At 42.1% G+C, this 25,968-nt stretch overlaps 1 protein-coding gene across 3 annotated transcripts; it reads left to right on the forward strand.

Annotated features, from left to right (window-relative positions):
- The first annotated feature begins 11,157 nt into the window (after positions 1 to 11,157).
- On the forward strand, positions 11,158 to 23,290 carry CFAP161 (cilia and flagella associated protein 161). 3 transcript variants are annotated; one of them, XR_014176387.1, is made up of 8 exons: positions 11,158 to 11,303; positions 12,174 to 12,263; positions 13,087 to 13,325; positions 14,303 to 14,387; positions 15,912 to 16,070; positions 17,390 to 17,463; positions 17,957 to 18,273; positions 22,954 to 23,290. XR_014176387.1 is itself a non-coding variant. In XM_081965104.1 (7 exons), the coding sequence occupies exons 1-7, from the start codon at positions 11,214 to 11,216 to the stop codon at positions 18,138 to 18,140; spliced, it is 921 nt and encodes a 306-aa protein (XP_081821230.1). In that variant the 5' UTR covers positions 11,158 to 11,213; the 3' UTR covers positions 18,141 to 18,350. The 3 variants fall into 3 exon arrangements, 1 of the variants encoding a protein (XP_081821230.1); XR_014176388.1 differs by lacking the exon at positions 22,954 to 23,290 and adding an exon at positions 19,013 to 19,291; XM_081965104.1 differs by lacking the exon at positions 22,954 to 23,290 and having other exon boundaries at positions 17,957 to 18,350.
- The last annotated feature ends 2,678 nt before the right edge of the window (positions 23,291 to 25,968 follow it).

Here is a 25,968-nt window from a genome sequence, read left to right on the forward strand (position 1 = left end):
ACACCTGACAATCATCTGGCAGGCACACATGTGCACACCAGTTTTTGGCACTGCCTTCTGCTGAAGGACAGCTGGTTGTCTCATGCGCATGCGCACCAGAAACCCAGAAGACAAGCAGGCAAGGCTGTGCGTGCCGGGCGACATGGCTTCGCGTGACGCTTTGGGCACATGTGCCATAGTAGGACTAGAAGATCTCCAAGTTTCCTTCCAACTCTGGTTTTTTTTTTTTGTTTATGAGGAAATGTCCTAGCAGATTCCCTCTGACTTTGTGAGAAAGGCACTCTGTCTTTGTGTATATTAAGCAATTAATAAATTTAAAATCCATCCATCACATCAGATAATACAGCATACTACATGAAGTGCAATGACTAGGTGCACATATGCTAAGGCAAAATAAAGTTGCATTACACTTTATCATGTTGAGTGAAGTCCCAAAGGTGTTTTTCAAAAGGCAATTGAGCTTTGCTTTTTCCTGGAAAACATTTCGCTCCTCATCAAAGAAGCTTCTTCAGTTCTGAAGAAAGGCACCTCTGGTACAACCATGGATGATTGAGAATCTCCATAAACATGTTGGGTGAAGCAAATTTTACATTTTTTGGCCCATTGTGAATTCTAATGGCAGCTATCGATGACTAAATATGAAATATTAATATGTTAGTGTCCCTATTAATATATTGGCAAGATTCGTTTTAAGCTCTTAAAACTCAAATCACCTTTTGTTCTCTCTCTGCGTCTCTTCTAATGAGTGGAGAGCTTTATTCACCAAATCCTGCCAAAGAGAACTCTAAGAACTGTAAACAACAGCTTGAGAGTTTCATTCATAAATACCAAAATAGCTTTTGATTTCATAACTATTGTTTGGCGATTCCAGTTTGATCAAGATAATTTTTTAGGCAGTTGAATAGGCTGAAAAACGAAGAGTGTAGAATGACACTATCCTTCCTGCCCCAAGTGCATGTGTTCTGTAGAATTCATTCACAATTCTTCAAGGATAAAATTTTAAAAAGCCAACAGAAAGAGACTTCCTTAAAAATCTATATTTCAAAATAGTCGATGAGTTTCCTTCATGTAAATCACACAGCGGGTCAGATAGATTTTTAACAAAACAGGCTGTGGAATGAATTAAGAACAATTTTTCCCACCCTTCCCTTCTGCTAAAATTTGGACAAAAAGCTTCAGCTTGGACCCACCCAGCTAATTGTTGCCAAGTTCAAACATTTAAAAGGTGGGTAATTTCTATATTTTCTCTTACCCTTTCACCCTGATTTTAATGACAGCATATTCACATGATGTGACTGCAACTGGCAGATTATTGCACGAAAAGGCTTTCTATAAATATCTCCACTATTAAATGAAAAGGCGAGTGCGGGGGTGGAGGAAGAGAGAACACAGTTGTGTTGCAATCCACACAAGAGCTCAGAGCCGAGTGCTTTGCCTCACCAGATCGTTCTCGAAACCTGCCTAGTTAGAAAGCCACCCGTAGTACTGTGTTTTCCTGTTTCTTTCAACAATGTTCAAATTAGAAACATGTGTCATCATGGGAAGGGGTTTCACACCTCATTCCCCCCCCACCCCTAAAGGCAGGGGAGATTGTGCCTTCTGCAGTCTAGAAGGTGAGAGGCTGGTAAAAATGAAAGTTTGAAAGAGTATGAAATCATGATAAACATCCGATGTCAGGCAAAAAGAATCAGAGTTACATGTGAAGTTGCTGATTTTTTGCTCATGTCTATACATGACGCGGTGGCTCAGTGGCTAAGATGCTGAGCTTGTCGATCAGAAAGGTTGGCAGTTTGGCGGCTCGAATCCTTCGCGCCACATAACGGAGTGAGCTCCCGTTACTTTTCCCATCTTCTGCCAACCTAGCAATTTGAAAACATGCAAAAATGCAAGTAGAAAAATAGGGACCACCTTTGGTGGGAAGGTAATAGCATTCTGTGAGCCTTTGACATTGAGTCATGCCGGCCACATGACCACGGAGACGTCTGCGGACAGCGCTGGCTCTTCGGCTTTGAAATGGAGATCAGCACCGCCCCCTAAAGTCGGGAATGACTAGCACATATGTGCGAGGGGAACCTTTACCTTTACCTTACTATACACAAGAATCTAGTCAGCTAATGGTCAGCATTAAATTGGTGCTAGAATCAATGGAATCCAAACGGAGTTGGACTCTTTGTGGTAATGTAATGGCTCCAAGTTGATACCTCTGTTGACTCTGTGCCCAAGCTCTGTCTGTCCTTCTCCTGCGTTGATATCAGAAACAGCAATATTCCAAAACCAGGCAGGCTGCTGTGCATTTTGGCACTGACATTATTATTATTTGTTATTTATTCAATTTATTTGCCACCCATCTCACTCTTAAAGCCATTTTTAAGCAATGGGACATCAGAAGGAAAGCTACACATGGAGATAGATGAATTATAATTACACCATGGACTTCCATTACTGAGCCTGTACTAGAAGTCTGCCCTCCCCAAAAAGGTGAAAATCCTTAATGCTGTTGAACAAGATAGTTTGGGTTGTTTTTGGCTAGCACTAAGTTATAATTGTGCATTGTGCTGATTTAAAAGTGAATGACATTCATTAAACTTATTATTATTAAACTACAGGTTGCTTTATCATGGTTTACTCAGTCACCTGGCTATGTTTTAAAATATGGTTGCATCAACTAAATACTTTATGAATCGTATTTTGCGAACTGATGGTTAAGGTGCTAGACAAGAGCAAGAAAATCTTATTTGTCCACCCTCAAAAGCTTACTGAATGACTTTGGACCAGCCGTTTTCAACCCGACCTGGCTTACAAAATTATTGTGGTAGCTGTCCAAAGTCACCTTTTAGGGAAGATGGGCAGAACCTGAAAATTTAATAAATAAAATAAATAAAAATGTGAGCACCATAGTTTATGGCAGAGGTTGGCAACTTTAAACCCTCAAAGACCCACAAAGGTCCTAACCGGAAGCCACCCGTTCAATTCTGGAGCCAACCAGAAGTCCGGTTCCCCCACCATAGAGTCTCCTCCTAGCACGGCATTCTTTTTCCTATTGTCCTAACCTGTCCTAACCGAAAGCCCTATCAATTGTGGAGTTGACTGGAAAAACTGCTCCTGGCCCTAGAGTCTCTTCCTGGAGTGCTGTGCTTTCCCCCACTCCAGTGGTGGGTTTCAATTTTTTTTAGAACCTCTTCTGTAGGTGTGGCCTGCTTTGTGGGAGTGGCTTGGCGGCCATGTGACCGGGTGGAAGTGGCTTGGCAGTTCATGTGACTGGGTGGGCGTGGCCAACTTGTAAAATGTGGTGAAACTCACTTAACAACGCTCTTGCTTAGCACCCAAAATGTTGGCTCAGAAACTCTGGCATTTGAAGCATGCAAGTCTTAAAACTGTCAAGTTACAAGACCTATGCACCCATAATTCTTTAAAAAAAACAGGGGGTGTTCAAACTTGACAGTTTTAAGTCTTGTGGACTTCAACTCCCAGAATTCCTCCTCCAGTCATGTTGGCTCAGGAACTCTGGCACTGAAGTGTGCAAGTCTTAAAGCTCTCAAGTTACAAGACCCTTGCACCCCTAACCCTTTAGAAAAAAACCTCCAGGGGTGTTCAAAGTTGAAAGCTTTAAGACTTGTGGACTTCAACTCCCAGAATTCCTCCTCTCGCTCTTCATCTTGATGATGTGCGGACGGGTGGGGGGAGGGAGCTGGAACCAGTTCTGAACGGCACTGTAGATTTGTGGAACCTCTTCTATAGAAGAGATTAGAACTGGCAGGAGCCCACCCCTGCCCCACTCCCAACCTTCTTTCAAAATTGTGGTGCCAACTGGTGACAGGGAGCCACAGCAGAGGGATGAAAGAGCCACATATGGCTCCAGAGCCACAGGTTGCTGACCCCTCATCTCTAGTCTACCTGGAGCAGTTCTGCACAAAAGGTGGAATATGCATCTTAAAAAATCAAATAAATGTGGGCTGTGTTTTAGAGAATGTCATCAGTTTTCCTGCTAGTTTATCTGAGAGCGGGCTGTGTGCTTTTCATTTTTTATGGGAGGGGGGGGAGAAAATGTGATTTTGAGGGAGGTTTAGCTATATTGGGAATGATGTTTTAAAAAAACAACCCTCCTTTCATTCATTTTTAATGCATGCATTAAATCCCCAACATGGATGAGAACATACCAATGATCCATCCTCTTTGATGGCAAATTTAAATAAATAAAACCGCCAACAACAGTGGAGTGGAAAGCATTTTGCCCCAAGCCAACAGCAGGGATGACATCATAGAGAGAGAATGTACACAGCCCTGCAAAACGAGCCTGCTGCTTTGCATTAGCTTCTCTACCTCAGCCAGTTCCCTGAAGTTGGAATTAGGAGTGACCAGTTTGGAGGGAAACGAGCAGGGCTAAGTGTTAAAGGGAGAAGGAGAAGCAACACAGGTAGCCCTCGACTTATGACCATAATTGAGCCATATTCTAAATTCAAACTTTATGTTGTTAAGTGAGAAATTTGTCCCCATTTTAGGACTTTTCTTACCACATTTGGTTAAGTGAATCGCTAGGCTTCCCAAGAGCATGAAGCAAACTCCTTGTCCTGACAAAAACCCTTTTCATTAATTTACAGTGAATTCTGGTGATTCACATCCAACAAAGTCTTTCAAGGGAGGATTTACAGTCACAGACCTTGTCAGGCTTGGAGAGCTTGCCAGGCCGATATCTGCAAAACCTGGCAAGGAATCTCGGAGAGTCATGAGCCAATTAAGAGAACTAATTGTCTCCTGCAAACTCCACTCCCCTTTCGCTCCTCTTTTATGTCCTCTGGGAGGGGCCATTCATCGCCCACCTGTGGCCTTACTCCCAAGTCGACCCCTGTTCTTTAGCTGTTCCCTTTGTCAGGCAACTCTGCGCATGCGCACACTGGGAACAGGCTCCAGCTGTTCGTCTTGCCTGACTGATGTCTGACTCCAAAGGCAGCTGATAACTGGCATACGGCTCTGGCCCCCTCTCTGCCTCCGACACAGAGCCCTCATCAGAGCCTTCCACAGACTCCAGGACTGGGCCATGTTCCTCCCCAACCTCCTCACTGTCCGATTCTGCTGCCAGCTGTTCAGAGTCCACTGAACACAACTGGGATTTTGGAAGTGCTGGCTACGTTTAAATATTATGCTAAGCTGATAGATGTTTTGTTTTCAGTTTAGCACAAATCATGAATCCGGCCATTGTGGTTTGTGAATCACGGATACTGGCTGAGCGTGCTAAATGAAGCCAACTGTGATTCATTCAATAAACTACATTTAATACAAACCCTATTTTGTCATTAGCTAAGTCATAGAGTTGTTGAAGAACTTGCAGATCTAGATCTTTGACTCATTACAGGAAATCCAACTTCGGATTTAACACTGAATATAAAGCCAGCAAGAAAGTGTCATGTGGAAAGACTCAACCACAGATACAGATTAAGAGAGTTGGAAGGCACCTTGTTGGTCATCTAGTCCAACCCTCGGCCCAAGCAGGAGACCCTATACCATTTCTGACAGGTGGCAGCTCAGTTTAGTCTTGAAAGCTTCCAGTGATGAAGCTCCCACAACCTCTGAAGGCAACTTCTGTTCCATGGATTGATTGCTCTCATTATCAGAAAATTTCTCTTTATTTCTAGGTTGAGTCACTCCTTGGTCAGTTTCCATCCGTTATTCCTTGTCTGGCCTTCAGATGCTTTGGAAAGTAGCTTGACCCCCTCCTCTCTGTGGCAGCCCCTCAAATATTGGAAGACTGCTCTCATGTCTCCCCTGGTCCTTCTCTTCACTAGACTAGCCATGCCCAGTTCCTGCAACTGTTCATTGTATGTTTTAGCCTCCGGTCCCCTCATCATCTTAGCTGCTGTTCTGTGCATTCTTTCTAAAGTCTCAATATCTTTTTTGTAGTTAATATCTTTTTTGTATTAACAATTTATACCCCAAACACATCTGAGATCTGACATGGCACAATCCTGATTCATCCTAATCTGCAGATGCAATAATTCTAAATGTTTAAAAAGTACCAGTAATGAATAACAAGGATGCAACTTTTCCCTCCTCTCTTGCAAACATCCTCTTTTCCCACCCAGCAAAACATTTAACCACTACAACTCACGTGGAACTTGGAATATAATCAAAAGCTCTTAATCATAATTGCTTCCACATGACTTAAGAGGAAATGAAAGGAAAGAAGAGAAGGGGAGGGGAGGGGAGGGAGGAAAGGAAAGGAAAGGAAAGGAAAGGAAGAAGAAAGGGAAGGAAGAGAAACAAGGAAAGGAAAGGAAGAGAGAAAGAAGGAAAGGAAAGGAGAGAAAGAAGGAAAGGAAAGGAATGGAAAGGAAAGGAAGAGAGAAGAAAGGAAAGGAATTCTGCTAAAGAAATGCAGGACTGATTCCTTCAGGACCTGAACTGCTTCCAACATTCTAATATTAGAAGCAGACAACAATGGCCAAATTAAAGCAAGAAAACAAAAAGCTACAGTGCATCAGTTAGAACAAATTACAGCATTTTTAAAAAGGGTTGCAAAGTAGTTTTATCAGACCCCCAGATCTATTTTTTGACTCAGATGAATACAGGTAGCCTTCAATTACCAGGGGGACCAAGAATGGCCCTGATGGAAAAGCTAATATTAAGAAGGTAATTTGGGCAGGAATTAAATCCCTTAGTAACAAAAAATCTTTCACATTCCAATCAAGATTGAGGCTCATAATGCCTGCTTTGTTGTTTGCCCATTTTGCCCTATTGTGAAACTTCATCCAAACCCGCCCTCAAATTCTTCATTCCTTTTAATCCACGGCTAAACAAAGGCCAAACCTCTGCAGGTGTCCCAAAAGAACGGAGCATTAGCTACAATCCTCATGTCCCATATTTCTTGCAAGGGCATTTTTCCCAAGAATTATATCACTGGGTGGGAACTCCGAAAAGAGGCCAATTTAGACGGTTAAAAGAAAAAGGGAACGCCGAACTCTGGATCAGCTGCTCTCCCTCTCCAGGCCCTTCCTGCAACTGACAGATACCAAAAACCTAAAATTGGGGGTGATAATTTAAACAAGGCACCTACCCAAAATGTAATGATTGACAAACTGGGGGCGGGGGAGGGGGGGCGTAATCTGGTCTTGGTTTTAACAGTGAGCCAAAGAATCTCTGTTTGGAGGCAACCACTTCGGAAAGCAAAGGAGATTTTGACTTAGAACCACGTTGGCCAGGTAGGAAGGACTACTTACAAAAAAAAAAAAATCACAATCCACAACAACAACAACAAAAACAGAACTTGATTCTTGACTCCCAGATCTCTCCTACAAGTTTCCTGCCATGATTCATTATTCAGTCATTTTTGTAGAGTTTTTTTTTAAAACAGATTAACAGAGTTGGAAGCAGAGGTGGGCTGCTACAAGTTTGCCCGAGTTCGGGAGAACCCGTAGCTAACGTTATGGCCGGTTTGGAGAACCTCCAAATCCTGCCCTTGGCTGGCCCCGCCCACCCCTCCCCTCCCCAGGAGTCTCCAGGTGGTCTGTTTTGGATGTAAAGTAAGCGCAGGGCCTATGCAGAGGCTCAGCAAGGGAGAAAATGGGCCTCCCAGAGGTTCTAGTAGGCTGGAAACGGGCCCATTTCCAGCTTCCAGAGAGCCTCCGAAGCCCAGGAGAGGCAATTTTCCTGGAGGCTCAAGGAAATTCTCCAGAGCCTTGGGAAGGTGAACCCATCCCCCCACCACACCATGCTGCAGGAAGCTGACTAAGCCATGGCCACGCCCATCCAGCAATGGGCAGAGAACCAGTTGCTGAAATTTTTGAAGCCCACCCCTGGTTGGAAGGGATCTTGTATGTCATGTAGTCCAACCCCCCACCCCCATCCCAAGCAGGAGACCCTATCCAACTTTTGAGTCTAAGGATAAGCAAATAATGTGGTTCTACAGAACAGTTAGCTGTTTATTGTCATGTTTCTAATAGTCAAAAATCTTGGTCTAAAGCAGTTGCCTTATTTTGCCTAATTTCAGAGGCACTCTGCCTTTTTTTTTAAATGGCAACCTTCTTTTTGTGTATGACTTCTGAAGACCGCCTGGACAAGCCTAACATTTTGGAGGTCGTTTGCTCTTGCCTCCTTTTTGCTAGGGCTGAGAGTGAAAGATTGGGTCAAAGCCACCCAGTTGTATTTGTACCTAATGTGGGACTAGAACTCCTGGTCGCCTAGTTCCTAATCCAGTGCTTTTCACCACTACATCAAACTGGTCGTAAATGTATTTATGCATTTACGCAATGCATTGTCTTCTCTCTTTTTATGAATATAGAAGGAAGGAGAAACTGGAGGGAGGGGGAGTAATTATGGGTAAAATTAGTGGTAAAAGGATGTCAAGGACAGCCCACAATTTACTTTTGTGAAGTTTTGTCTTCCCAGCTGTGAAGAGAAGAATGACTTGCATATAGGAAGGAGGCTCAGCCTGGGTGGGTCCTTCCCAACAACTATGAATAGGTGGAAAACTTAAAAACAAAAATCCCCTTGATGGAGTACTTCCTGCCAAAGAGGAAATGAACGGCCCAAATGGGTGTTCAAAGATGCACTTATCTGACATGTTTCTCCCAAATGGCAAAACAACCCCTCCCCCCCCTTCCCACTATTTGGTGTGGTCATGCGGATTAAAAATAGAATTGATCAAATTCCAATTCTGGGTAAAGGCAAACTCAAAATCAATTTCAGGATAAAGATTTAGAAAACAGGGAATGGATCCAAGAGCCGGCTTCTAATCTTTTCCAAGATAAAGCAAAACAAAGGATACGAACTAGCCACTGATGTATTGATTATTGATTATGGTTAATATGACATATGGAAAGTAATAATTTATTTTAAAGTAATTGCTTCCCTTTCTCTACCTTTCTGTAACATGTTTGTATCGCACACTTATGTTTGTAGTTAGCTGTGTTTCTTAAATCAATTCCTTTTTAGGGGCTCGCATGACACACTGAATCATAAACTAACCACAGTTGACCGAGTTTGCACAATTCTTTAGGCTAAAATATAGTTGTACATTTAACGTGTCATGATGCCCAGCTAAAGTGGCTTATTAGAACGGCCAGATAATCACAGGAAAGCATTCTGAAAGCAGCAACAATCAGGAATCTCTTTTGTTTATAATTAAAACAACTGTAGAAAATTTGATACATAGCAGTTTTGCTAAAGAAAAAAGAAAATAAAATGTTTCACTAAGCTGTGCTTGGATTGCAGAAGAAATGGGATAACAATTACCCATTTAAATTCTGTATAGCTAATATGTGATGTCCAGCACAGCCCAATTCTATTTGAAAACAAGCACTTTTGATTTTAATAAGACCTATTCTCGGAGAGATCTTCAAGATAAACATGTATAAAATTGCAGACTTAAGTTTCAGCTTCCCTTTAAAGATGGCTTGAATATGTCTTCTGTACAAATATCCAGAGATTACCCAGCCAATCTAATTAAAACGTTTTTAAAAAAAACTTCACATGCACACAAAATACAGTTTTCTTATGATCCTAGACATTTTAATCAGATTATTATGAATGGGGAAATCTCTACACTCTACAAGTTGGTTCCAAACTCTCAATTGGGAATTCTAAATAAACTTGAGCAAAAACCAATGTTTATCCACTCTCTTATTTCAGTATCCAGCAGGAGGGTTTTATGATCTAGAGATCAGTTTTAAAATAAACTTAGCCATCATGTGCATTGTCTCAGATATTCCAGAAGATGGCGCTGTTGCATTGCCTTTAATAAGCCTGCTGATGCAAAGTTTTATGAACTCTTAAATATGTTGTTCTACTAAATACACAAATAATGACGCTTTAAAGCTGCATATGATCTGCAGTTTGTCAGATATTCTAAAATATGCAATGGCAATAGTGCACATTATCCATGTCTCTAATAAGTGACTAAATAAATAAATAAGAATTTGATTTTAAAAGTTCCAGAAAGTAAAATATATTATTACCTATCTTTACCAACAACATACTAAATATTCGTTGGACTGGTCACTCTTTAAAATGCCACAAGACACTTTGTTCTGTTTTTATATTAATTAATCATTGATTTTAAGGTTGGATATAGTAAAAGCAAGCTTATTTGTAACATAATTCTTGATGAGAATATTAAACTATCCATTATTTGAATTATGAGAATTCATAATTCTCATCACTATCACATCATGCTATGACAGTGTAAATACTGTGAAATCACCATCTTTGGTTTCCAGCTTGGATGTCCCCACTTCCCTTCCTCACAACTAGTATTTTATTTATTTTGTCTTTTTAAAATGTCTATACATACCATTTCATCTACTTTGGGTGGGTGAAGGTGGTGTGAACCCAGATATCTTGGTTAATTTGAAATGTTTTTTTTTATTGCATTTCTCAAGATGTGGAAATCCTCCATGGGAAGATCAGGATAAATTCATCCTTGTTTGTTTGGCGGGTAAAAACATTTGCAGTCAAGTTAAGGCTTGGATTTATAAGCTGTTATGGCTGGGTTGAATTGATTCTGTTTTTTAAGCCAATACATTAAACAATGCCTTTATTCTGAACTTAATTATGTGTTTCTTACATATCAATAAAATTATTAATTCGGGGTATTATTAATTAATGGATTACAGGATCATAAAAAGGGGTTTTTTCCCTTACTTATCAACATATACCTTAAATACTATACAAGGGAAGGAGATACACAAACAATTTGAGATACAAGCACTTGGCTTATCCCTTTCTTTCCCCAGCTTTAATTATCCCTTTCATTTCCTTGCTTTTCTTCTTGTACATGTTGCCTTATTTATTTAGCGTTTAAAAAAAAAAAACATTGCCTCCATCAAAAAAACAGGATGTCATTCACTCTAAAGCTGTGAGGAAGAACGGTTCATTATTTTTAATCTGGAATATTCATATGCGTGTTTATCTTTCAAAAGAAGCATGTACTTTTGCATTCTCTCTCTCTCTCTCTCTGCTTTACAAGAGAATTGTGTCTTGTTTGAGACTGTCCCCAGTCCATTGAAAGGATAACTTTTCACCTCTTTTCTCACCCATTCTAAGCCAGATCTATTCTGATTGGCTGATAGCCCTTTCCTGCTGGACCAATCCTGGCCACTCACAGTCCCCATAGCAACCTGTAAACTCAACATTGATCGGTTATTTTGCTGATCTCAGGGTGCCCCAGCCTTGTCCAAAGTATCCTCTTCTTTAAGCCACCTTGGTGCCCTGAGCTACTCCAGATGATTAACCCCCGGACAAGTAAGAGTGGCCGGATGTACAGTCCTGGTGTGCTTCTCGGTAACTGGTTTGAAGATGTGTGCTTAGAAGAGGTAAATAAAAACTATCCACCTTTTGCATGGTTCCGTTTATGTTTGGTCCTTTGTGCAAATCTCAAAAGCAACTTAGAGAGGAATTTGATTGTAATAGGGAGGTTTGATAGCAGCAGGTCTAGGTTTTCCTGATGTTCAGGTTGACTCTTGGTGACTTGCTTTATTTACAGCCTGATGCTTGGGTTATTTCTTTAAACCCTAATTCCATCTCATTCTGCATTATTTGGGGAGTTATTTGGTGTATTGCAGACTTTAATGCTGCATGCTAAATGTGCATTCTCCTCACAATCAGGAGGCTGTGAGTTCGATCCTGGGTAGAGGCAGATATTTCTCTCTCTGGGTACACTCAGAATATATCTGCTGAACAGAACTCCGCATTGGTGACAGGAAGAGCATCCGGCCACTAAAACACTCTGCCAGCTCCACTCAGTTGCCCAGACGCCACCCCACAAGGGATTATGGGGTTGTTAAAAGATGCTGATGCTAAATGCACGTTCTCTCTTTCTAAAAATGTATTTCTATGAGCCATTGGCAACTTCTAGAAAGAGGCAGAATTTATTGGATGACCTACTCTGTTGCATTGGTTCAGCAGATTATTTTATGCAAGAATTTACAGCAACTGTATTCCTCAAACAACTTCACTGGGCACGTCTACAAGATATTATTGCCTTCACTTCATTTGCTCTGTCCTCATAGATGTGGGAAAACCTTTTCATAGTTTTTTTTTAATGTCCTTGTTTTCATTCTTTAGATGGGATTTAGCCATTTGGGTCGAATTTCCTAAGGTGGGTGATTTGGTACACCTGATCACACTGCAGTAATATACAGGAGGCATAAGAAATTCTTTTTTTTTTCCCCTTTTAAAAATAGGAATCGTTGAAAGATTTTCTATATAAAAGAGAAAATGGAGAACTAATCATCCAGAAATCGCGAAGACTGAAAGATACTCTTTACAAGAAGGTATTACATCCCAAAACGTGTTTGAGGGTTTCCCTAATTCTCTAGAATACTTGGATTTTGTTCCCTACTCATTTACTCTGGCCATGGGGAAGCCAGATTTACTTAACAACTGTGGCGCAGTGGTTAGAGTGCAGTACTGCAGGCTGCTTCTGCTGCCTGCCAGCTGCCTGCAATTTGGCAGTTCGGATCTCACCAGGCTCAAGGTTGACTCAGCCTTCTTTCCATCCTTCCGAGGTGGGTAGAATGAGGATGGTTGAGGGCAAATAGTGTCAGGCCTGTAATTCTGTTCCTTTTAGGATCTTTGGCCTGCCACATAATTAAAACATACATATTATGCTGTTTCATTGGTATAGTAGTTGGGAGGGGGGAATAGAAAGGAGTAGGATTGTGGAATGTATTGTTATGGATTTCTTAGAAGCTCAAGGTCGTCTTTTGTCTCCGCACCTCGACACCTGGCCGGAAGAAGAGGGGTGTACATGCCAGCGTGGAAGATGAAGATTGGACCATGTGATGAATTATGGGGTGTGGGGATAGATGATGAACTTTTAACTTGGGGAATTCACCGGATGTACCTTAGAGTTGAAATTTCACCAGCTTAATGCCAACATGCCTGTCTTATTAAATTGGAGTTTTAAGGACTACTTTGCCTTGGACAATGATTTAATTCTGCATGATATTTGGAACGCTGACAAATAGGCTGACTCTGTAAACCCCTTAGAGAGGGCTGTAAAGTGGTATACAAGTTTAAGTGCTATTGCTATTGTGGGAAAGATAAAGGGGAACTGTGCACACTTACTGTCTTCCTTCCTCTTCTCACCAACAGGAGCAACTTTCCATTTCAAAAGATGGATATATTCATTTCGGAGACACGGTTCTGTTTGTGAACCTCGACGTCGTTAGACTCCCAGAGGAAAAAGCTATTATTATGGGTGGAAATCTGTCCTTGGCTGTGAATCCTGATATATCGACTCTGTACACGGGTGATAATTTGACAGCTCCGTGTGACTTGAGTGCAATCGAACACATGAACCCCATTGGGCGGAATGTGTTTCGGATTTTAAGGTGGGACTCTCTGGTGAAAAGATTTGGCAGTAAGATGGGCAAAGGGACCAAGCCGGGCGGATAGTTGAGAGGGAAAGGGGTGGAACAATGGATGGGGCCCGAGTGTCATTGTGGGAGGAGCCGTGATGATGATGATGATGATGATGACATCACACCGAGGGCAGCTGGGAGGGTGGGTGGGGCCAGAAGGAAGCGTTAAATAAAACCAAAAGTGAGTGGGGTCACTCATTCTCTCTCTCTCTCTCTCTCTCTCCACACACACACACACACACACACATCTTCCTTCTTTTTTCCCAGTTTTTAAATTTTATGTTATTTATACATATCAATGTGTGAATGGTGTGATACCTGGGTATCAAACATTTCAACACAAATAAACATAATATTGTTACTCATAGTTATTACATTTCATTTTCATTATTTCATATTATTTACACTTACCCTTACTACCATCCTTCAGTTCCTAACCCCCTTCTTATTCTTTCATATATCTTTGTGTGTGTGTGTGTGTGTGTGTACATATATATATATATATGTACACACACACACACACACATATACACACACACATACATACATACATACATATATACCAGGGTTGGGTTCCTGCCAGTTCTAATCTCTTCTATAGAAGAGGTTCCACAAATCGACAGTGCCGTTTAGAACCGGTTCCAGCTCCCTCCCCCCACATATGTGCGAGGGGAACCTTTACCTATGTTGAAAATAAATTAGTAAAGAATGCCATCAAGTTGGTGGCCTGAAATACCTTGAAAATCTCTACCTTTTCTCCCCAAAAGTTCTCTTTCTCCCTATGAAAAGTCGGACTGGAAGCTCTTAGGAACAAGTGACTCCTTCTCCCCCTCTTGGTTAGACTGCCAGGGAATTCCCCCACCCCTGTATATAGGATTAAAGGAGTCGCTTCAAAGTAAATGATTGTATTGCGTTGTGTTGCATTGATATTTTTCTCCTTATTATAGCCTCGAAGGAGAAGCCATGGGGGAACCTCTTAGATACGGGCAGAATTTTGGCCTAGGAGCAGCTGGTGGATTTCAGGAGAAAATGGTTAGTGATAAATGACATCAACTTAATAACAAAGTTCAATGTTTCATTCCAAAGGAAACCATTTTTGGAGGAGCTAATAGAAAATACATTTGTCCGGAGAACTGATGTCTAGCTAGACAGGCCTGATTAAAAAATAATCTGAAATAGGATAAAGCCACGTGAGAAACACTTTCCAACTTTCATATCGTCCCTAATCCAATTCAGAGTTATAATCCTAGATGCATTGTTGCATTTTGATCTTTTTTTTAAAAAAACCCTCTCCTTCCCTACAGGTGGATCCTATTGTTCAATTTCAAATTTACACCTGTATCCCAAGCACAACCTGGAGTGGAGCTCTCACCTCACAATTAGGAGGCTGTGAGTTCGATCCTAGGTAGAGGCAGATATTTCTCTCTCTGGGCACATTGAGAATATGGTATTTTTCAAAATATAAGATGCACCGGACTATAAGACGCGCCTAGCTTTTGGGGAGGAAAACAAGAAAAAAATCTGCCTCTGTCTCCCAGCAATTTGCAGCAAAAAGCAAACTGCCTGGTCAGCTTCAGCACAATCTGATTTAGCACGAGCAGCTGATTGGTGGATGGATCGGCCTCCCAGAATACCACCTATCAGCTGTTCCAGACCGCAGGGATCGCGGTCACTGTCCATCGCTGCTGCTGTCTATCGCTGTCTCCGTGCACCCCATTTGTGGCCTCCGCATGAGCCATTTTCAGCCTCTGCGCGCCCCGTTTTCAGCCCTTTCCAGGCGGTGGGGATAGGCGACAACAGCAGTCCCCCACTGCCTGGAACAGGCTGAAAATGGGACATGCAAAGGCTGAAAATGGGGCACGCGGAGGCGGCAATAGGTGGGGGCAATGGGTGGCGACGGCAGCAACAGCGGGGATCTCCGCAGCCTGGAACAGCTGATAGGCAGTATTCCGCCAGGCAGATCCAACCGCCAATCAACTGCTCATGCTAAATCAGGCTGTGCTGAAGCTGACACGGCTGTTTGCTGCAAGGAGGCAAATTGCTGGGAGGCAGAGGCTGAAGGGTGGGGGCCAGTGGGTGGGCGGGGCTTTGGCAACATTTGCTCTATAAGGCACACAGACATTTCCACCCACTTTTGGGTGTATATACACTGAAAAAGTCAATGTATCTGCTGAAAAAAACTCCACATTGGCAACAGAAAGGGCATCTGGCCAGAAAACACTCAGCTCTATTCAGTTGCCCAAACGCCACTTCTCAAGGGATTATGAGGTCATTCAAAGGAGATGATCCCAAGCACAACCTGTAGATCTCTGTATCTTTGGCAAGGGTCCCAGCTTCTGGTTCAATACAGTTATATTTCTGTGTCTCCTCCCATTCAGGGAAACTATACAGAACCCTCCATATGTTCAGCCTCAGATTTGCAAATGGGAGAAGGCAGCCACTGATCATAGGGAACAGTAAATCTACTGTTAATTTTCCCCCTTTTGTTTTCTGTTGATCTTCAACAATGTTTATCTAATTTCCAGACAAATCACCCCCTTCTGTCTTCATTTCCAGCTGTTTATGTCCAGCGACCATAAATCATTTCAGAATATGGCCAAGAAATCTTCTCTCCAGCCTGTCTTCATGACGGATGAACTTTCATACCTGTGCGCCTGGCAGTTTACCTTCCTGGATCCACAGTTACGCATGGAATACGAAGGGTTGCCAATCGCGGTAAGAAAACATCTGTATTTGTAAAGAGACAATGTGAGTGTGTGAGAGCGAGCTTTAAGGGAAGCCATTCTGAATAATTTCCCAAAAATCCTTTTTCTAAGAGGCAACTCGACTTTCTTAATTTTTCCTTGAAGACTTTTCACTTCTCATCCCAGAAGCTTCTTCAGTTCTGGAAGTTCCAATACAAACCCTCCCCCCTCCCAAAAAAAGTTCTGGTTTCATTTTTATCTCCATTTTCAAAATGTTCGGTATTAAAATGTGAACTGATTCATGTGAATATATTTTATGTTTCTCACTTTGGGTCGAATCAGCATTCATATCTTTCTTAGTGAGTAGCTAAAGTCTATGCTGTTGTTTGTACTGCAGAAGAGGAACAGAATAACATTAACATGTCTCCAAGAGATATGGTATTAGAAGGGTTTAAAAGGAATGTGACCAAGGGGCATGGTGGCTCAATGGCTGAGACACTGAGCTTGTTGATCAGACAGGTTGGCAGTTTGGTGGTTCGAATTCCTAGTGCCGCGTAATGGAGTGAGCTCCCGCTACGTGTCCCAACCTCTGCCAACCTAGGAGTTCGCATGTAAAAAGTAAAAATATAGGGACCACCTTTGGTGGGAAGGTAACAGCCTTCCGTGCGCCTTCGGCGTTGAGTCATGATGGCCACATGACCACAGAGACGTCTTCGGACAGCGCTGGCTCTTCGCCTTTGAAACGGAGGCGAGCACCGCCCCCTAGAGTCGGGAACGACTAGCCCATATTGTACGTAAAAGGAATGTGAAGATGTGAAGATATGGGTAGTCTTCAACGATAATTGAGCTCTGCAATTACGGCCGTAAGACACGATAGTCATAAAACGGGGACATCAGATGACCAGATCCAATTTTACATCCTTTTTTTTGTGGCAGTCATTAAATGAAAGCAGTGGTCATAAAGCAAACACTGCGATTTTAAGCAAAGGCAAAGCCCGGCTTCCTGCAAAAATGTCACAAATGACAATTTGTGAGACTGTGGGGCTATAGATGCAGGCTGGTTGCCAGGTGCCCAGATGTAGTCACATGACTCTGGGGAGGGGCAAACATTGCAACTTCAGAAATGGGTTAGTTTTGGGGGGAGGGCCCAGTTTTTATGTCAAACAGTTGCTAAGCAACCAGTTGTATGTCGAGGACTACGTATACTTGCATTCGAAACCTGTTTAAGTAGGAAATACGTTTTATTTTATATTCTATGCTTGAGAATTCTGGGCCAGTATAATTGATTGAAATGAGCAGTTGAAATATGGACATTTAAAGCCTCCCTGTCCTTTTGTCCTTCTTTTGTAGGCAAATACGAAAGTTGTCATAGTTCATAGCCATACAAATCAGGCACTCGCAGTTCCCAGGACCTTCTGGCTAAGGTGAGCCCCAGGCATCTCCAGATCTGCAACCTGCATTTAAACGAGCTTTAATTCTTTCTCGTGATCAGGGTTGGAGGCAGTAGTTAGGGTTCAGCCGGTTCGCACATATTCGGGAGAACTGGTTGTTGGAAGAAATCTCCTTTTGTTTTCCCCCACTTGACAGGGCTAATCCTGTAAGGAAGGCAGGAAGGAAAGAAACATTCTGGTGTTGTTTCTAGCCTCATCTTGATTGCCCTGCTTACAAAAGCTGCCTCTCCGGTTAACCCTTGTTCCATTGCAACAGCTAAGGCCAAGCGCCCATCGACATGAGTGATGTTGAGTTGGCCACGCCCACATGGTCACATGACCACCAAGCCCCGCCTACCCAGCTGGTCATTAGGGCAGAGAACCGGTTGTTATCCCACCACTGGCCAAAAGGGACCTTTGGAAAGGCTGTTTTGCAGTTTCTGTTTAGTTTTTTTTTCTTCCCTGTGTGTTGTTTCTCTTTTTCAAGGACCTACTTTGGGAAAGAATGCGAAATCAACTGCCACACCTATCTGGATTCCCACAAAGCTGAAGAGAGCAAGAACCACTGGATAATAGTCACGGGGAATCCTAGCGACGATTCAACGACAATGTTCAACAGGCCGAAGCCTCAGTCAGAGGAGACGAGAACACAAAATAGAGAATGTCTATGAAAGATCCTCGGAATGAACAGTTAAACTTCCTGCTTTCGTGAAAGAAAAACAACAACAAGAAGAAAAAAACAGCATGATGCTGGTGATGATGAAGAAGAGGAGGAGCAGGAGGAGAATGAAGAAAGGATTAAAGGTATATTGAAACATAATAGCAGTGTAAACTGAATAACTTTCAAAATTAATGATTGAATCTTGAATAAAATGTTGAGTAAAAACAATTCTCTAACTTCGACCTTCTTTCGTTTTGGCCACAGGATGGCAGCATCACTCTTTAAGAAGATTCTATCTATCTATCTATCTATCTATCTATATCTATCTATCTATCTATCTATCTATCTATCTATCTATCTATCTATCTATCTATCTATCTATCTATCTATCTATCATCTATCTATATCTCTTCTTCTTCTTCTTCTTCTTCTTCTTCTTCTTCTTCTTCTTCTTCTTCTTCTTCTTCTTCTTCTTCTTCTTCTTCTTCTTCTTCCCTCCCTCCCTCCCTCCCTCCCTCCCTCCCTCTCTCTCTTCTCCCCTCTCTCTCTTTTTAAGAATGTTTATTTTACTCTAATGACCGTAAGAAGATAAAGCTGTAGCAGGTTTTCTTTATTGGGCAGCTTCTAGATGTGTTGGTACTAAAGACCCCATAATTCCCCATTGGGAATCTGACTGGAAATTCTGGAAAAGATTGTCCAACCGTATCTAGAGAGTGATCCATTGGAGAAGGCCCACGAAACTTCAGAACAGTATTTCTCTGCCCCACCCCTGGGCTGCCAGTCATTTTGGCATGAAGAAGTGAGGATGGTGGAAATATTTGTAGGATTGAATTAGCAATGGAAAGGATGCTTACTGTATATCTTTCTTGTTTTTCTTCATAGCAGGGAAACAAAGCATTTTAGAAAGACAAATGTTTGGAGGAATTTTCCAGGATGCAATTCATGGACAGAAGAACCCTAGCTACTTTTTACTCAAGCTAATCATCTGCCTTGCTGTCAAAAATAAAAGAGGAAAAGATGTGGAACTCCCTGACTCAGGAAAGCAGCTGAACCATTCTCCTCTCATTCCTTTCTTAGGAAGGCTTTCGTTCTACAGTAGGGCTCTCCAAACGTAGTAACATTAAGACTTGCGGACTTCAACTCCCAGAATTTCTCAGCCAGGTCTCCAGGTCTCCAAACTTGGCAACTTTTAAGACATGTGGACTTCAACTCCCAGAATTCCTCAGCCAGCCATGGTGGCTGAGGAATTCTGGGAGTTGAAGTCCACAAGTCTTAAAGGATGCCAAGTTTGGAGACCCCTGTTCTATAAGCAAAGGCCGTTATGATGGCGTGTGACCTTCTCCAACCACAATCTTCTTTTCCGTAATATTTTTACTTTGGTTTTGTTTTCCTTTTAAACAGTTTGCATTTTCCACCGGGATTTTGTGAGCTGTCCTGGGTGAGTTGCGGTGTAAGCCCTGGAAGAACAGTATAGAAATTTTTAGATTAAAAAAAAATAAATGCGCCTCAAGCAACATACCTGAAAGAAGTCTGCGGCTGGCTATGCTCTCGGTCTTTCTGTCTCTGGGTATCTTCTAAAGCCAACATGTTCCGTGTTGGACTGAAAATCCCACAACTGGCCAAGGAGTCTGGAGTGGGGGAAGCGAGAAGCTGTTGGAGGGAGCTACTCTCAGGCTTTTGTGAACTCAGAGCCTCTTCCGTAAACGATTCATTCAAAAAATAAAAATACAAAACCTGGAAAGCATTTACTTTCTGGCATGGCTGTCGAAGGATGAGCTATACTTCTTGAGGGTGAATTTATGCAGACACATTCCTGCTTTGTGTTTGCAGAAAGTATCGTGTGTGTGTGTGTGTGTGTGTGTGTGTGTGTGTGTGTGTGTGTGTGTAGTAGTCCTGCTGACTTATGTCAAGATACCCCCTGCCACACATGGAAACTTGGAAGAAAATGGAACAAAGCTGGACCACCCAGAACCAAGGATCCATGTAGCTTATCAGGATTTCTACACGAGGGACTGTTTCGTTTCTTCCCTCTGAATGTGCCCCATTGGCAAAAGCCGTCCTCTTCCCAAAAGGCAGCATTGAAGTCCCAGCCCTCTGTCCCAATTGGGAGATGGCCCTCTGCAGCAGCAAAAGGCAGAGATTTTATGAAAAGCGGAGGGTTACTATTTTGCTATTTAAATTGTACTATTTCATTGAAAGGACTAGGGGTGTCTGTGTGTGTGTGACATGATAGCGATCTTTCAATATTTGAGCAGGTTGCCACAGGGGTGAAATCAACTTACCTTCACTACCGGTTCGCAAGTGTGAGCGTCTGCACATCCGCAGGGCCTTTCGTGGATGCGTAGAGCGTCAAAAACAGGACGTGATGATGTCAGGGCGGGTGGGCGGAGCCTCCGTTCCGCCACGGCTACCGGTTCGACCGAATCAAATAGAACCGGCTGAATTGCTACAAAGAAGAGGACGTCACCCTATTTTCCAAAGCACCAGAGGGCAGGACAAGAAACAATGGATAGAAATTAATCGAGGAGAGAAGCAAGTTGGAAATAATAAGAAACGTCCTACCAGTGAGGACAATTAACCAATGGAACGGCTTGCCTTCAGACGTTGTGGGTGCTTCACCACTGGAGGTTTTTAAGAAGAGACTGGACAGCTACCTGTCTGAAATGGTGTAGAGTTTCCTACTTGAGCAAGGGGTTGGGCTAGAAGACCTCCAAGATCCCTTTCAGCTTCATTCTGATCAACTCTGCCTCCTTCCTCTTTCTGATGCATCTTTATAGCATTTTACTCAGATTTATTGACTAAAAGATGCTTCCATGGCTTGTCCTTGGCAGGAAATATTAATCTGTGTGATTTTTCTACAAGATTCCTGTTCTATTTAATGAAAACGCACCTGCTTTTGATATTTCTTTTATGAGAAGTGAATTGTGGTGGGACTTATAAGGATGGAGCCCGGTGTTCTTGCATTTGAGATGGGCAAAGGATCATCTTTTTCTTTCTACAAGCCTTTTCTCCAGTAATCAACACTGGCCAAGCTTCCATTGAATGGAATAACAGAGTTGGAAGGGACCTTGGAGATCTTCTAGTCCAACTCCTTGCCTAGGCAGGAAACCCAATATCATTTCAGACAAATGGTTATCCAATATCACCTTAAAAATTTCCAGTGCTGGAGCATTCCCAACTCCTGGAGACAAGTTGTTCCACTGGTTAATCGTTCTAACTGTCAGGAAATTTCTCCTTAGTTCTAAGTTGCTTCTCTCCTTGATTAGTTCCCCCCCCCCCCATTGTTTCTTGTCCTGCCTTCAGGTGTTTTGGAGAATAGTTTGATGCCCTCTTTTTTGTGGCAGCCTCTAAGATATTGGAAGACTGTTATCATGTCCTTCTCTTCACTAGGGTAGCCATGCCCAGTTCCTGCAACCATTCTTCATATGTTTTAGCCTCCAGTCCCCTAATCATCCTTGTTGCTCTGCACTCTTTCTAGGGTCTCCACATCTTTTTTACATCATAGCGACCAAAACTGGATGCAGTATTCCAAGTGTGGCCTTACCAAGGCATTATAAAGCGGTATTAACACTTCACGTGATCTTGATTTAGTACCAAGGAATCCTATTGGGCTTCCCCCCCCTGATTTGAAAGTATAGATGGGCTACAGAGTGATGGAAAAATACATCGCAGAAAATAATGGCCGTAGTCATGTACGCCACCACCTACAACGAGGAAGTCAGCTGAAAATCACCAAGAAAGAATCGCTCAGAAATGTTCAAACAACCCCCGAATAAGGTGGGAACACAAAAGCCTCTTTCATGGGAGGATGAAAACATTTGAAGAATTGCAAGGCAGATATGAGGACAGCATTTGTTCTGGCTCTCCATCTGAGGAAGACTTGGCGTGCTCTTTTATTTCCCTCCCAGAGTAGATGTTTCAGTCTTGATTTGTCCTTCGTTGAAGAGCAGGCAGGAGAAAAGGATGATCATCGTAGAGCTTGTGTAGTGAAGGCAAAGGAGCCATCATCACACAGTATTCCACACTTGGAATACTTAACAGTTGTCCAGTTTTGGTCACCATGATACAAAAAAGATGCTGAGACTTTAGAAAGAGTGTAGAGAAGAGCAAAAGATGGTTAGGGGACTGGAGGCTGAACTGTTCAGTGAAAATGCCTGGTCTAACGAAGAGGAGGACTAGGGGCGACATGATAGCAGTCTTCCAATATTTGTTGGTTCGTTATAGAAACCATATGTCTTTGCATCTTTCTCATATCTTGATTGCATTGACGGAGACTGGTCATTTGCACAGTACATCACTCTGTGTGTAAGAGAGAGAAAGAGAGCAGAAGCATGCTCAGTCTGCTCCTGCAAGCAATTACATATATTTTTTTCTGAACAAAGAATTCATTCATCACGCATACACATGCACATTCAAGCATCAGGAAACGTGTCCCCCCCCCCCTTCTCCCTAAAGTCCAACTTGAGTCGGCAACGTTGATTTATGCCGAACATTGCGCCTCTTGCCCAGCCACGGCAAGCTGTTTAGTTTTCAGGAACTACCCATTATATAAAGACACAAATTGGACTGAAAATGTTCTTGTTCCACAGTAGGCAATGAGCCCATTCAGGGTACGGTGGGTGGTATTGTTTTTTGGTTCCCTCTTTTTGCAATAAAACAAGGATTTAGAACTGAATGCTAATTCAGCACCAGAGGCATAAATAAAGGCGCGCGCGCACACACACATCTCATTTTTTTAAAAAAAAAGTAGAGTTCTATTTATGCCCAGCTACATTTATGCAATTATTTACTTCTGTCTCTAACTTGGTGTTTCTTTTCACAAGCTATGAAAACTACTGGAGTTCCTGTTCCTTTTAAACCTCCTATATACGAAGTCATGCCTCGTCTTCCCCCATTCTTCTGCCTCAAAGTCTTCAGGAAGACCACATCAGCTGACAAGGAGGCCCTTGCGTGTTGAATGCTGATGTTCTCAAGATAACTGGCAAAACATGGGAATGTGCTTCAAACCCACCCAACTATAGAGACAACTTCTGTGAAAGGCGAGGTGATCATGGCTATGCTCTTAGCCTCATCTCATTAGCTATCGGCAATCCCTCCATAGCACGAAAGATAGTCCTTTCGAGCGGTCCATCCTTCCCTGAAGATCTGATCAAGGTGTATTTCCAGGTAGGTGGTTTATTTCCTATGTGGCTCAGCTTGCAAACTTTTCTCCAATATTGGAAGAAGGGAGAGATGTTACTGCTTAGCATCTAAACCAGCATTTCACTGTGATGTGAGATTCACAGATTCAGTTCCCAGCTCAGTTGTGGTGTGTTGGCTAACTGCGTTTGTTGTGAGGAATGTAATCATTTACACCTTCAACTATATTTGTTTTTGCTACAGAAACTCTTTAGGAGTTGGCTACTTTGGTTTTTGGTGTCTCTCTGTGTGTTCTCACATGGTGATGGCTTACGAAGCAGGGTTTCAAGTTTGTTTCACAAGTATTACATTGTTTGCGATCTAACAGTCTGTAGAGATTCTTAGTCATCCTGGTCATGGTTGTCCCAAAGGTGCTTTTTCAGGAGGCAACTGGACTTCCTTGTTTTTTCTTCTGAAGATGTTTCACTTTCTTGCCATAGTTGTTAAGTGAATCACTACCATTGTTCAGTTAGTAATATGGTTGTTAAGTGAATTTGGCTTCCCCATTGACTTTGCTTGTCAGATGGTCGCAAAAAGTGATCTCATGATCCTGGGATGTTGCAGCCATCATAAATATGAGTCAGTTGCCAAGCATCTGAATTTTCGCAAACGTAACTGAAATAAGTGTGTGTGTGTGTGTGTGTGTGTGTGTGTATGGTCTTCTGTGATGAGCCGAAGGACAATATATGTATTTGTGTTACAACCCCTGGTATGCCCAAAATATGGGAGGGAGCTCACTACTCCCCCTTTTTGTCCTTCGGCTCATTACAGAAGACCATCCAGGCAGAAAACCATATTTTTATTTTTAATGTTGCCTTTGCTATGTTTGTGTTGTATTTGTGCTGATAAATAAATAAAGGGAATCCCAGTAAGGGTATGGCTAGCTGGTGAGAGCTAATAGCTTGAAATAGATCTATACTAGTCTCCCTTTATTTATTTATCAGCACAAATACAACACAAACATACATACGTACATACATACATACATATATCACAGGGCAAAATGTTTTCAACCAAGGTACCTCAAATGGCCTAATTTACAGAATGCATCCAAAATCCAGGACCCATGACTCCTTGGAATTGAACTTTGGCAAATTTTACAAAATATTTTATGACCTAAAATTATCAAGGAGCATTTTATGAGTTAATACAAAATGTAAAAGTTTTCCTGTGGTCAACTCCTGGTGTTTGAGTCTGCTATGCAGTTCAGCATTCAAGGCAGACACATCTTTGAATTATCTCCCTGAATTTTGAAGAACTTTTCACGTAGATTAGAAGCTGTGCCGTTTTGGAAGGACTTGAGGAATCTGGTAAGGAAATGTCTGTGAAATGAGGATCCAATGGGTCACGGTTGTCTACTACACCTTAATGAGGACAGAAACAAACATGCTTTCATAAAATCCACAAGCTCCATATATCCAGATAGGCTAAACTGTGTGGCATCCACAAAAGCTTTCTCAAAGCGGCAGATAATTCCCAAAGATAAGGAGTTTTGTTCCTATCCTGTAATTTGGATTGCTTAATAATCTCCAAAGAATCTGAATGGAAGAAAAAATCAGCAAGAAAGCATTTGGGGAATGGATACCAATTTCCCCATTAGTTTTTCCTTCATTAATTCCCACAATAGTGTCTTATGTCTATTTACTCATGTAGTTTGACTGTATTATCAATCTCATCTGTTCCATTGGTATCTCTCATTGGTATCATCATTATGACGATTATAGCATTGTTATTGTGGTAATTATTACTCTGCTGCTTTGCATGTAAATATTTAATGAATATTTGTTGTCAATAACAGCAAAAAACAGTAGATTAATGTAAATATAATTAATGTAAATGTATTACTAATGTAAGTAATAAGCAGATTTCCTTCCTCCCTTCCTCCTTCCTTCCTTCCTTCCTTCCTCCTCCCTCCCTGCCTCCTACCCTTCCTTCCTTCCTCCCAGCCTCCCTCCCCCCTCTCTCGTTCTTTCTTTCCAGAGTTGAAGGTATGTCTTTAACTTAAATGCTTACGGTGCAGCTATTTAGCAGTGTTATAATAATATACCCTATTCTTCCCAGTGTGGTTTTTAATGTGGACCTAATGTTTTGTTTTTGATTTGTTTTCCTACTTATTTTTCTTTCTTTCTGACCACTGCTGTGTGTTGAGCAGAAGTTTCCACTGAGCAGTGAACAGTAATGCCTAAGGGTTTCCCCCCTCCCCCTTCCTGAGTGGTTAATTTAGAAATTAGACTCTCTGCATGTCTGCGTGCCCTTTCAAAGTTGCGTTACTTTATGCTCACCTACATCATATTTCAATTGCTTTCTACTCACTTTGGGTAGGGTTGAAACCGTGCTGCAATGTATCTTTTGGATTCCCCCAAAATACCTATTCATCGGGAAATATATTTCTGTACTTCTACCTTGTTCTCGAGCTTCCAGGCAATTGGTTTTTCAGTTTCGTCTGGTGACGTTTTTTGAACTTCCTTTCTTGCTGGAGGGGACAAAGGTTTTTTGTCCCTGTGTCCTTGTTTTCTAGGAATCATGTTTCATCCTTCCGCAGCTTCCCTGGGTGTGTCTATTTTTCCACTTGAAAGAGTCTCCCCCCAAAAAAAAAATCCCCTCCTGGTTTCCTTCCTTGGGTTGAAGAGAAAGATGGGAAATCAGGAAGGCTGTTGAAG

The sequence above is a fragment of the Natrix helvetica genome, assembly GCF_964273705.1.
Source record: "Natrix helvetica genome assembly, chromosome: 12".
Taxonomy (NCBI): Eukaryota; Metazoa; Chordata; class Lepidosauria; order Squamata; family Natricidae; genus Natrix; species Natrix helvetica.

Excerpts from the sequence above, each read along its gene's own strand:
- CFAP161 (XM_081965104.1), top strand. The coding sequence starts at position 11,214 with ATGATTAACCCCCGGACAAGTAAGAGTGGCCGGATGTACAGTCCTGGT. Across the intron at positions 13,326-14,302 it reads AATGTGTTTCGGATTTTAAG|CCTCGAAGGAGAAGCCATGG; the intron begins GTGGGACTCTCT and ends TCCTTATTATAG. Across the intron at positions 16,071-17,389 it reads ACGAAGGGTTGCCAATCGCG|GCAAATACGAAAGTTGTCAT; the intron begins GTAAGAAAACAT and ends CTTCTTTTGTAG.